The sequence below is a fragment of the Hippopotamus amphibius genome, chromosome 17 (genome assembly GCF_030028045.1).
Source record: "Hippopotamus amphibius kiboko isolate mHipAmp2 chromosome 17, mHipAmp2.hap2, whole genome shotgun sequence".
NCBI lineage: Eukaryota > Metazoa > Chordata > Mammalia > Artiodactyla > Hippopotamidae > Hippopotamus > Hippopotamus amphibius.
Genome location: NC_080202.1, coordinates 17,804,917 through 17,818,063, shown reverse-complemented (window position 1 = coordinate 17,818,063; position 13,147 = coordinate 17,804,917). Strand labels below are relative to the sequence as shown.

Below are 13,147 nucleotides of genomic sequence, written 5' to 3'. Positions count from 1 at the left end.
TTATTTTTTGGCTGCATTGGGTCTTCGTTGCTGTGCACGCTTTCTGTAGTTGTGTCACGCGGGGGCTGTTCTTCATTGTGGTGCTTGGGCTTCTCATTGCGGTGGCTTCTCTTGTTGCGGAGCACGGGCTGTAGGTGCTCAGGCTCAGTACTTGTGGCACGAGAGCTCAGTAGTTGTGGCTCACGGGCTTAGTTGCTCCATGGCGTGTGGGATCTTCCTGGAGCAGGGCTCGAACCCAGGTCCCCTGCATTGGCAGGCAGATTCTTAACCACTGCGCAACCTAGGAAGTCCCTCTCTGTCTCTCTTAAATTTTATAATATTGGCATTTTTTAAGAGTACAGGTCAATTATTTCATAGGATACCCCTCAATTTGGGTTTTTCTGATGTTTCCTGATGGTTAGATTTGGGTTATTTATCTTTGGCAGGAATATTATAGAAGGTCTTCTCAGTGCCTCGAATTCTTTTGGATATATACCCAGAAGTGGGATTGCTGGGTCATGTGGTGGCTCTATTTTTAAGTTTTGTGAGGAACCTCCATGCTGTTTTACATAGTGGCTGAACAAATTTGCATTTTCACCAGCGGTGCTGGTTCTTTGTTTAGGACTTTTACATCTATTTTCAGCCGAGTTGTTGGCCTATAGTTTTGTTTTCTTGTAGTGTCTTTGTCGTTTTCTGACTTTGGTTTCAGGATAATATTAGCCCCATAAAATAAGTTTGGAAGTATTTCCTCCTTTTTGGTTTTTTTGAAGAGTTTGAGAAGGATTGTTATTTGTTCTTCTTTAATTGTTTGGTAGAATTCACCAGCAAGGCCACTTGGTCCTGGGATGTTTTTGATTACTAATCCAGTCTACTTTCTAGTTAATAAGTCTGTTCAGATTTGCTGTTTCTTTACGATTCAGTCTTGGTAGGGTGTATATTTGTAGAAATCTATCCATTTCTTCTAGACTATCCAATTTTTTAGTATATTATTCATGAGTCTCTTATAATCCTTTTTATTTCTGTGGCATCGATTGTAATGTCTCCTCTTTCATTTCTGACTTTATTTTTATCTTTCTTTTTCTTAGTTAATCTAGCTAAGTCTGTCAGTTTTGTTTATCATTTAAAAAAGCCAACAAAGCCAACCTAGTTTGGTTGATTTTTTTATATTGTTTTTCTAGTCTCTATTTTGTTTATTTCTGCTCTAATGTTAATTATTATTTCATTCCTTCTCCTAACTTTGGGCTTAGGTTGTTCTTCTTTTTTGTTCCTTGAAGTATATGTTTGTTTGTCTCTATAAACTTCCCCCTTCAGTGCTTTTGCTGCATCCCAGAAGTTTTGGTATGTTTTGGTTTTGCTTTCATTTGTCTCAATAAATTTTCTAATTTTCCTTTTGATTTCACCTTTGACCCATTAGTTGTTCAAAAGTTGATTAATTTCCACATATTCATGAGCTGTCTAGTTTTCCTTTTGCCATTAATTTGCAGTTTCCTTCCATCATGATCAGAAAATAAACATGGTGCCATTTCAGTCTTCTTAAATTTGGTGTGACTTGTTTTGTGACCTAACATGTGATGTATCCTGGAGAATATTCCTTGTGCGCTTGAGAAGAATGTGTATTCTGCATCTTTTGGGCGAGCTGTCCATTTGATTTATAGTGTTGTTCAAATCCTCTATTCCTTATTGATCTTCTCCCTGGATGTCCTATCGACTATTGATAGTGGGGTATTGAAATATCCTACTGTTATTGTGTAACTGTCTATTTTTCCTGTCAGTTCTGTCAATTTTTGCTTCATATATTAGAGTGCTCTGATGTTGGGTGCATATTTATTTTTAATTGTTATGTCTTCCTGATAAATTGACCCTTTCATTATTATATAATGTCCTTTGCCTCTTTTATCAGTTTTTGACTTAAAAGTCTATTTTGTCTGATATAAGTATGGCCACCTCTGCTTTCTTTTGCTTACCATTTGTATAGAATATCTTTTCTATCCTTTCACTTTCAGCCTATGGGTGTCCTTAAATCTAAACTGAATCTGTGGTAGACAGCATATAGTTGGATCTTTTATATTCATCAGCCACTCTTTTAATTGGAGAGTTTAATCAGTTTAAAGTCTTTATTGATAGGGAAGGATTCAGTATTGCCGTTCTGTTCATTGTTTTCTGTCTTACAGCTTTTTTGTCCCTCTTTTTTTCTCTTGCTTTCTTCCTTTGTGTTTCATTGATTTTTTGTAATGATGTGCTTTTATTCCTTTCTCGTTTTCTTTAGTGTATCTTCTATGAGTATTTCTTTTGTAGTTATCCTAGGGCTTACATAAAACATCTTGTAGTTATAACCATCCATTTTAGCTTCAATTGCATACATATACTCTACACTTTTACTTCTTCCTCCTCCACAGTTGTTATTGATGTCACAGATAACATAGTTTTTATATTATGTATTCATTAACATATTTTTATAGTTATATTTTTATACTTTTGTCTCTTAATTTCTATACCAAAATTAAAAGTGATTTATGCACCACTGTTAAAGTATTACAGTATTTATTTGCCTACATATTTACTTTATACTTTCACATACTTTCATGTTGTGTTTAGTGTCTTGTTGTTTTAACTTGAAGAACCCCTTCTGGCATTTCTTATAATGCAAGTATAGTGGTGATGAACTCCCTCAGCTTTTGTTTATGTGGGAATGTCTTTATTTTTTTCTCATTTTTAAAGGGACAATTTTGCTGAATGTTGTATTCTTGGTAGGTTTTTTTTCTTTAAGCACTTTGAATATATCATCTCACTCCTTTCTGGCCTGCAAGATTTCTGCTTAGAAATACACTGATAACTTACAGGGCCAGAATAGGGAGAGTGGGAGGGAGTCATGGGAGGATGGGCATGTGGGGATGTATGTGTAAATAGAGCTGATTCACTTTGGTGTACCTCAAAAATTGGCACAACAGTGTAAAGCAATTATATTCCAATAAAGAGCTTTAAAAAAAAAAAAGAAATATACTGATAGTCTTATTATACATGACAAGTCACTTTTCTCTTGCTGTTTTTGAAATTCTCAGTCTTTTACTGTTGACAATTTGATTATAATGAGTTTCAGTGTGATTCCTTGGGTTCATCCTATTTGGAGTTCTTTCGGCTTCTTGAATCTGAGTGTCCATTTCCTTTCCCAAATTTAGGGAGTTTTCAGCCATTATTTCTTTAAACATTTTGCCCCTTTTCCTCTCTCTTCTCTCATAAGTCTCTTTGACTTTCTTCACTCTTTTTCATTCTTTTCTCCTTTTGTTCTTCTGATTGGGTTATTTCAAACAACCTGTCTTCAAGTTTGATGTTTCTTTCTTCTGTTTAAGTGTGACACTGAATTCCTCTCATGAACTTTTCAGTTAATATATTCTTTAGTTTGAAAATGTGTTGTTATTTTTTAAATTTTCTGCCTTTGTAGGTATTCTGATTTTGTTCATGCCTCATTTTCTTGAGCCTGTAGAACGTCTTTATGATGGATATTTTGAATTGTCAGATAATTCATATACCCCTATTTCATTAGGATAATTTTCTGAAGATTTTTTTTTTTTTTTTTTTTTTTAGTCTGGGCCAGGTTTCCCTGTTTCTTTATGTTTTGTAATTTTGTGTTGGCATCTGCACATATGGAAAAAAAACCACCTTTCCCAATCTTTATGGCTTGCTTCGTACAGGAGAAGACCCTCACAAATAAGCCCAGCTAAAGATGTGGGGGGCCACTGAAACCTTTTCTGACAGGATGTGACTTCTCTGGGTTTGTATGTGCAGTTTCTCAGTTAGAGAGGCTTGATGGTTTTTTAAAGAGCTCATAATCTCTTGCTCCCTCTGGTGCCCCTTTGTGGCACTGCACATTCTCTGGTGCTACAGCAGCAGGGCACCTTTGCTCTCTCTTGGAATCAGTGGCCACCAGGTATCCAGAGTGTGCTGGCTCTCCATCAGGTGAGACAGATACCATTCCCTTGAGCAGCGCTGTGAAAAGCTAGCACACCAGAAGCAAGTTTTCCTCTTCTCCTTCCCTCCCACGCCAAATTGCACTGGCTGCAGGATGCCACCCCTCACTTTTCTTTGGTCTTTGCAGCATTCAGGCATCCATGCTATGCCAGTTCCGTCAGTGCTCTAAATGAGGCATGACAGAAACCGGTCCTTTGGGCAGCCCTCCAAAGAGCTAGAATGCTGGAGGCACACTCCACTCCTTTGTCTCCTTTCTAAAGGAAAAGTCAGGAGCTGGACTGTTCTTGCCTGGCACTGAGCTGTGGTGGCTTGGAAGAGGGGTGACATGGGGCAAGTGAAATTGCTCTTCTTACCCATTTCAGTGTAGCTATTTTCAGCTTTGTGCTCCTTTGGGACTTTTTAACTGGATTCTGGGAATCTCATAAAGGTATTTTGGTCTGTATATCATTTTGAAAGTGTTGTTTCTGTGATAGAATGAGTCCTAGGACACAAGATTCTGTCATATTGCTGACATCATTCTCCTCCTCCTCTGTGTACTTCTTTATGCTGCTGGTTTCAAAGTGAAATGACTTCAGAAACGCACCCACATGTTTATTATGAACCTGCATGTTTGCCACTTTACAAAGAACGACATTTTGAGGCCACATTGAGTATAAATAATCACATCTTCCCTTGGTAAAGCTACATTCTTCTCCTTCCTAATTTTTCTTTTTCTGACCTTGCAAAGTCTCGCTTTCTGGAGTGCAGGGGAAAATGACCCTGATAATAGGGATGTAGATTGACCTTTGTATCTAAGCTTCCTATTTCTAGAGTACATGATGGTGTATTACTTGAGACTAAAACACAAAAGGAAACGCTTAAACTTTCTATGTATGAAGTTTTCCAACCAAAATATGTCCATAACCACATTATCCTCTTTTTAAAAAAGAGGATAATGTCTATTTTTAATTTCTTAATAAATAGTAATCTAATCATTGCATAGATTTGCATATTGAAGGTTTAGGTGATGGCAGTAATGGTCACATTCATTGTAATGGCAAATAAGACACATTTTCTATATGTCTAGAGCCAGAACATAGAATAGAAATGTGCTGTTGTAGTTATAAGTAGTTAACATAGACTCTGCAGTCAGAATGCCTGAGTTTGTATCTTAGTTCCACCACTCAGCTGGGTGATAGGCATCCGTGTATTTAGCCTTTTTTTTTAACCTTATTTTTTCTTTCCTGCCTCAGTTTCCTCATGTATAACTTGGGTGTGATAATAATAGCACCTCCATCATGGGTGGTTGTGTGAATCGAATGAGATGATTTATGATAAATAGACACAAAGTTTTTAGAACAGTGCCTGGAATTTAAGAAGTGCTGAATCATTGTTAGCTATTCTTAAGAATAATGGTGATGAGATGGCTCTTTTTAAGCACTAGATACCACGTTGTTAAAAAAAAAAAAAAAAAAAGATTAAATGACCTTTCTACCTCATTGACAGAGTTGAAACTGTGGGACAACCAGACAGAAGAGACAGTATAGGCGTGTGTGCAGAAAAACAGGGTGGATATGACTCCCTGCAGCGGGATCAAGCAGTGTGCGTTAGTACAAACGGTAAGAGGGCAATAACGGCCATTCTCTCTGAAATGTATGATTTACTGTAGTAAGATCTGAGTTTTAGTATCACACATTTATAGCAGAAGATGAAAGAGTTTAGGTCTTAATGACATATCTGTGTGGCTGCTGTGTACCAGGCATTATGCTGTACCCTTTAAAAAGAATACATTATTTAATCCTTTTAACAGCTTTTTGAAGTGAGGAGTAGCATTATATCCATTTTGTAGTTGATAAAAACAGCCGCAGAGAGGTTAAGTAGCTGGCTTAAACTCACAAAGCTTGAAGGTGGTTGAGCTGGGATCTTCACCAGGCAGTTTACCCCTGGGTTCAGTGTGCCTGGGTCATCTGAATTCAGCATAGGTTAGAGAACATAAATTCAGCATAGATTAGGGAAATGGGGAGAGAGTTTATATCTGTAGTGTTCTTTGGTTCTTTATTTCACAGTAATCACACTTTTAAAAATCACTACCAAGATGTATTTATATTTTATGGTGTGGGTCAAACAGTAGGTAGGACAAGATTCTTGTTTATTCCATGTGAAACCATCTTGTTGTTCCATAGGATGTAATTTTATAATGGAGTCAAGTTTCTTTTGACACCATCCATATGGGAAACTCATGGTCTCTATTTTAAAAGAGCGGAACCCTGAACCAGAGCTTTAAGATGTTATTAAAGCTTTAACTTTTTCTTTTGCCTCGGGTATGGGGGTTAATTAACATATTTAACTGCATTACCTTTGACCGGTTGGCATTCCAAAATGTTTTCTTTATCTGAATTAGGAAATTAGTTGTTACCAATAATCTAGAATCTTGCTTCCGTTCTTAGTTATTGCTCACATATGAATGACTCTTTACCTTAACATTTTAGGTGCAGTTTTTGTAAATGGAAAAGAAATGACTAATCAGTTGCCCGCAGTTACCTCTGGGTCCACTGTCACATTTGACGTTGAAGCTGTGGCTCTAGGGTCCACCAGTACTAACGAAGGCGGAAACTTCAAGCTTCGCGTAACTATTAGCTCAGATAACAGAGAAGTGGTGTTTGATTGGTTGCTCGATCAGTCTTGTGGTTCTCTTTACTTTGGATGCTCGTTTTTCTACCCTGGGTGGAAAGTGTTGGTATTCTAGATTTTCAGATGATTGGCTTTAGGCTCACAGGGGTTTCACGTAGCTTTCCCCAGTCCAGTTCAGGTGTCATTGGTTTGAAAAATGGTTAGATTCATCTCTCAGTTAAGTCATTGGAAACAGAAATTATTTACTGGATTTATTTTGGAATATCGTAGCAAAAAGAGGCATGCATATTGTGAACAAAACCGTAATGCAGTCTGTTTTATTTTTAGCATAGTATTAATTTGGGATATCACATCACAATAAAAATCAAATTGGCTCTTAAAAGTATGAGGAGATATAGGAAGCCCTCTACCCTTCCACTGTACTTACTTTTAAAGTTGGTTGTAAGAACACAAAAATGTAACTTAACATTATTTTTCTTAAATTTCCATCTTTTAAAGATCCAAGGCCGTTTAAGACTTTAGAATGAAAAGGCAAGAACAGACCAGGTAGAATGTGCTACCATGTATGCTGTAATATACACCCTCCTGTGTGTTCTCTGCGGGAGTGTTGAATATGCTCTTCATATGCAGGGATTTGTAAGCAGTATTGAATTTTATCTCATGTTCAGTAATCTTTAAGTCCCAAAAGAATGATAATTTTTGCATTTTTTAAAATTACTGAGCAAATGGCTACAGTAGGCAAAGTGTTTTCTTTTGTGCTTTCCTTGCAGTTCAATTCGCAGTAGGCTAGAGGGTTTTTACAGGGTAAAACTGCTTATGGAAGTAGTGGGCACAGCAGTGTTAGCTGTGTTCCACGTATGAACTATGCACAGGTGCGTATCCAGCCTCAGTGACGTGCATGTCGCTCTTTGCAGGGTCTGAGCTGCGGTCCAGTTTCATGTCAGTTTCATAAATGGTCTTTTAGTGGACCAAACAAATGTAGGGTAAATACTTGACTTGTTTTTTTTTGAAAACTTAAATTTGTTTAAAATATTTATTTGAAGGACTTAATATGTAAAAATGTTTATCTCAACTTGCTATATACCAGCCTAAGATCTTTTTTCTTTAATGTGAATTGTTTTTTTCATTTTTAACAGTAGAAAAGTGGAAAAGCAAGTTTGATATTTTTGTAAGATAATTTATTTGGGGATTCCAGTTCCCTATTCGACAATCATGACCTTTTCCCCTTGCCTTTTTATATATAAGTAAGCTGTTTTTCACTTGGTTAGTGTTGTTAAGATGTGCTAGAATGGAGATGCCTCGTCCAACTGTCTGAAACAAAATAAAAAACTAAAAGGTATATGTGTGTATTTTTTTCTTTCATGAGATTTAATTCAGATTTAATCTTTTAAGTAGAGGGAGAAAAGTCATCTTCACTTTTAAGTGGAAGGATCCATATATATATATAAAATGAATGTTATATATACATACATAACATATATATTGGCAAGACTGTACTCCCTCCAAAGGGTCCAGGGGAGAATCCTTGTCTCTGGAAGCTTCCGGTGGCTGCAGGCATTCCTTGACTTGTTGCTGCATAACTCCAGTCTCTGCCTCTGTCTTCCCATGGGCCTTTTCCTTTGGTCTTTTTTTTTTTTTCTCAGCTGCACCGCACAGCTTGTGGGATCTTAGTTCCTTGACCAGGGATTGAACCTATGGCCACAGCAGTGAAAGCACTGAGGCCTAACCTCTGGACTACCAGGGAATTCCCTCCTTTGGTCTCTTATAAGGACACTTGCCCTGGATTTAGAACCCACTCACATAATCCAGGATGATCTCATCTCAAGGTCCTTAATTTATATCTGCAAAGACACTTTCTCCAGATAAAATCACTGTCACAAGTTCTGGTGTGGACATATCTTTTTGTGGGCCACCACCATTCAAGCCTGACGATGGGGTTTGGCTGGAGTGGAGTGGTGGTTGGCTGTAAGTTTCTGTCTTGCCAGCTGCCCCTTTCCTGGTCCTATGGCTACAGAGAGCAGGCTTTTGTTGGGGCTTTTTTGTCTGTCTGTTGGCATTTCCGTGTTGCTGGCTTCTTCAGCCCCAAATCTGGGATACACAAAACAAGAAGAGAACCCTAGGAACGCACAGTATTGAGTTCCTAGAGTTTTGGAGTCCCTCGGCTATCTGTCAGAGTCTTCTTATGTTTATGTTTTTTCCCCAGTGTTTTTAGTGGTACTTAGCAGGAGGAATAGGGAAATTATGCTACTCCATCTCTCAGAAGCATAAATTCTGAAGCTATAATAATAGATTTTAATATCAAAACAAAAATAGAAGAGTAAGTAAGAGATGAAAGGTAAATACATCTCTTATGAGGGGTTTTCCTGTAGAGGGGAACAGAGTCAGCATCCAGCTCTTCTGTTAAATATGAAGGATTTAGTTCAAGAAGTGAGATTTATTCAGTTACTGAAAACAAACTATCGTGACAACTGTGATTGACACTAACACACTCACTTAGGTATCTCCTGAACTGGTTCAGCACGTTCCCATTTGTATGTGCACCAACCAGTGCTGGGTTGGATAGTTTGCTCAGCTCAAATCCACCGTTGCATTTCTTGTTTCCTGTGTTGCATGTCTTCCTCTTTCTTGTGTTATTCCTTTAGTGGAGCACTTCCTCCATTTCCTGAGAAAGGGTGCCCAAGACGTAAATTTTTTGAGAGATAGAAGTCTGAAAATCTCTTTATTCTCTCCTGCATTTGACAGTGATTCATTAAGAATTCTAGGTTGGAGATCGTTTCCCCTCAGAATTTGAATGCATTGCTCTATTGTCTCCTAGGAAAAGTTGGTGCCGTTCTGATGCCCGTGCATTTGTATGTTTGTTCTCTTTGGAAGGCTGTGGTATCTTCTCTTTGTTCTCTCTTCCTAGGTTGGTATAACACTCAGCTGCATAGCTCATTTAACGGCTAACCCTATGAGTATGTGAGTTTCTGACACCTGCTTTAAACCCACTAGATTATAAATTCCTTGAGCTTTTGTATCTTCTATGGCAATTATTCTCAACCCTGTTTGCACATTAGAATTTCCTGGAGAGCTTTTAAAAATATCAAAAATTCTGATTTAATTGGTATTACTGGTGCTTTTATTTTTAAAGAAATGAAATTCTATTATGAAGGCAGATTTGGGAGTAACTGCTCCAAAGTAACTAAAAGTAAATCTAAATTTATTCTCTTTGAAAGACTACCCTTTATTCTGAAATTATCCTTTTGGCTCTTTTTGCACTGTGTCCTTCTATAACATGAAAGTGACAGTAGATGTCAGGTTTGCTTGTTTTGTTCCGTAAATCTTAACTGAGAAAAAGTCAAATTTCGAATGTCTGGGATCTACTTACCACCCTACATTTCCTGATATGTGGGCATCTGATAAATACTTTTGAACTAAGACAGTACTTTTTAAAAAACAAAAACCATATTCAGCAAAATAAAACATCTCTCACAAAAGCCTTTCTCTCATGGAATTTAATGTGATTAAATGAAAAGTGACCTTTCTATGTCACTTCTATTCATTAATCTTACCTAAGTCAATGTTAGAAAACTTGAAGTTTTGTAGAGAATTAGACTTTGTTCATGTAATCTCAGGATGCTTCTCCATGTTTTGTTTTGTTTAATATTTTTTCTTGGCTGCATCGGGTCTTAGTTGCGGCATGCGGAATCTTCGTTGTGGTCTGCGGGACCCTCTGCTGAGGCACATGGGCTCTCTAGTTGTGGCGCCTCTTAGTTCCCTGACCAGGGACTGAACCCGCGTGCCCTGCATTGGAAGGTGGATTCTTAACCACTGGACCACCATGTTCTTAAAATAGCTTGTGGAAGGAGCAAGCATGTAATTTTTCTTCAACGGTGGGAGCTGAGGATTGAAGTTCGCAAAACCGTATGGTTGTAAGGAAGGAAAGAGTGACGCTAACCGAGAGCAGGTTACTGTGCTAGATCCCTTGTTGAAGGGGGCATTTAATCCCATTTTACAGTTGAAGAAACAAACTCAGTGTCATACAGTAACTCTATGAGTTTTGAAGCTGCAACTGCACCAAAGTTGGCATTCAAATCCAAGAAATATCAGTTCTACCAAGAAATATCAGTTCTACCCTATGTCCACACTACCTAATGTCCCAGGGCACCGACTGGAGATTAGACACTTGGGAGCGTGGCTTACTAAAACATGAGTGAATGTCTCCCTTTCTGGAATCCAAGATTCATGAGGGCAGGAACGACATCTGACTTACTCATCTTTGTATCCTCATGGTTAGCTTAAGGCAAAGGCCATAGTTGGTGCCCAGGAAGTATTAAATGAATGGGTAAGGCTCTTGAGCCCAGTTACCCACATGGCAACCGTAGTCCTTTCCCTACAGGGCTGCACAGAAGAACCAGCCCCCCAAATAAGAAGTGAAATAGGGATAGACAGAATCCATTCAGAAGAAAATCTTAGTTGAATTAATGAAGAAGCAGCTAAGCTTTGTTGGATCCCTGTTACGTTCTAGGTACTTGTACTAGGTGATTCATAAATTTGTCTCAAAATATGAAAAGCTTTTATTCTGGTATCTGTATAACTTCATCCCTCCTCTGGAGTAATGAGCAATCAATCTAGCAAAGAGGTACATGATTGTTTAGAGGCAGGAGAAGTGACTATAATTTTGATCCATGAGGACTGGGAGAATTCTTGAAACAGGATCTGAGTCTTACTCAACTTCTTGTTCCCAGTGCTTGGGACCAGTGCTCGCACACATTCACAGATGATTGACAGAATGGCTACTAATGGTAGCATGCTGCAAGAGCAGGTGGAAACTATTTGGGTTCTGAAAAAGGATGGAGTACCATGGACAGAAATAGGATTCCAGGAGATGGTTCACCTGCAGGTGGCCCCTGGTTGAGGCTTTGCCATGTGGATAGGATGGTAGTCAGAAATGGGAAAAGACAACAGATTGAATACAGTAGTCCAGGAGATATCCACCCTGTTCTCTAGAACCAGCTTTATAGCGTGACTCAACCATGTGACATTTAAGTAACAATCTTGTTTGCCTAAGAATGTACTTGAGTGAATGTTTACCTTTGTATAAAAATCAACCTTACACTTGTACAAATAGCATATAGGAATAGAAGATGCTCCAGAAACTGGACTGTAGACTGTGTGGAGAACACCACAGTCGTGGTGCACACTGTGCTGTCCTCTGGTGTCCCACCTGGATGGAGGGTAAACTGCATACACGAGAGAAACTGAAAAGATGGTGAATTCAGATCAGGGAGGAAGAGTATGATTTTTACGCTGTCAACAATTGGGAACCATCAATGATCTGTTTTAATATGGTACTTGGTATATAGTAAATAAGACATGTATTTCTGCTTTTCTAGGATCAGCATACTATTTAGGTTAAAGTATAAATTGAATGTTTACAAACTATTTTTTGACAGTAAACTTCTTGTTTAACTCAATACAAACTTACTGTGTTCCAATTCTGTGCTAATCACTTATCCATTATACCCAGTTCCCAGTGAGAAATCATCCTTCTTCTTGAACTCCCTTTTCTATTCTTTTAGATTTCTAAAACATAAGAACTATAGAAAACAGTATATTGAGATTTCAAAAATGGCACAGTGAAAAGCCTCCTTCCTATCTGTCCGTTTGTCAGCCATCTTTTCTGAAAGCAGTTGCTTTTGCGTATCCTTTTAGTCATATTCTATAAGCCAAGCAAATATGGGCATGTATTAATTTTTCAAATTAAAAAAGGAAACATACTAGAAACTATTCTGTACCTTTTAACTTCTATCCTGGCATTTGTTCCACATTGGTTCACAACAAACCTTCCCAATCCCCCTTTTAATAGCTATATAGTGTTCTACTTTTATGAATTATAACTTAACCAGTCTCCTACTGATGTGTGTCTGCTCTTTTCAACAGTGGGTCACAATTTGTCAGTTAACGTGTTCCAGTTTATCTGTAGGATTAAATTCCTTAAGGTGAACTTGTTGGAGCATAAGTGCATTGTGATTTTAATGGAAAGCACCAGATTGCTCTCCTCCCTGTTCCTATGGCCCCATTTTTCATGTATTCTTCATGATAAACTTCTCCAACTCATTTTCCATTTACTAAACTCATTAAACCTGTTTTCTATCACTAAACTTTTGACGGTGCTATCCTACTCATTTTCTGTGTTACAGGACGGTTTCCTTTTTGAAAATCTCCTCCCTTGGCTTTTGTCACTGCTCATTAGTTCATTTTCATCCCTTCACAATGAAACACCACTCAGTGACTACTTCTTGAGCCCTTACTTCATGATGGGGAGTGTTCTAGTAGCTGGATATTTCACCTGGAGGACTACAATAGCATCCTAGTGATTCTGTGTAGAGCTTCTCCCCTCCCAAATTCTTGCAACCATGGCTCACCTGTAACACAACTGGGTTTGTGTCATGTCTGTGCAGTAAATTTCCGAATACTCCCTACTGCCAGAAATCCGAATGCTTAGCGTAGCTACATAAAGCCTTCAGTTCTTGTGACAAACATCTGAACACCAACTAAGCCATGAGGCAGTACTAAGGCCGGTGAGACTGACTTAGCAGTCTAATGAAAA

General features: G+C 38.1%; 1 protein-coding gene across 1 annotated transcript in view; it reads left to right on the top strand.

Moving 5' to 3' along the window:
* Positions 1-7,894, top strand: part of CRLF3 (cytokine receptor like factor 3) — a 35,812-nt gene extending 27,918 nt beyond the window's left edge. Inside the window, exons 7-8 of the mRNA XM_057713768.1 lie at positions 5,431-5,543; positions 6,414-7,894. Coding sequence (XP_057569751.1) covers positions 5,431-5,543; positions 6,414-6,670 — 370 coding nt within the window. The 3' untranslated portion in view covers positions 6,671-7,894. The remainder of the gene's footprint in view (positions 1-5,430; positions 5,544-6,413) is intronic.
* Positions 7,895-13,147: the final 5,253 nt, after the last annotated feature.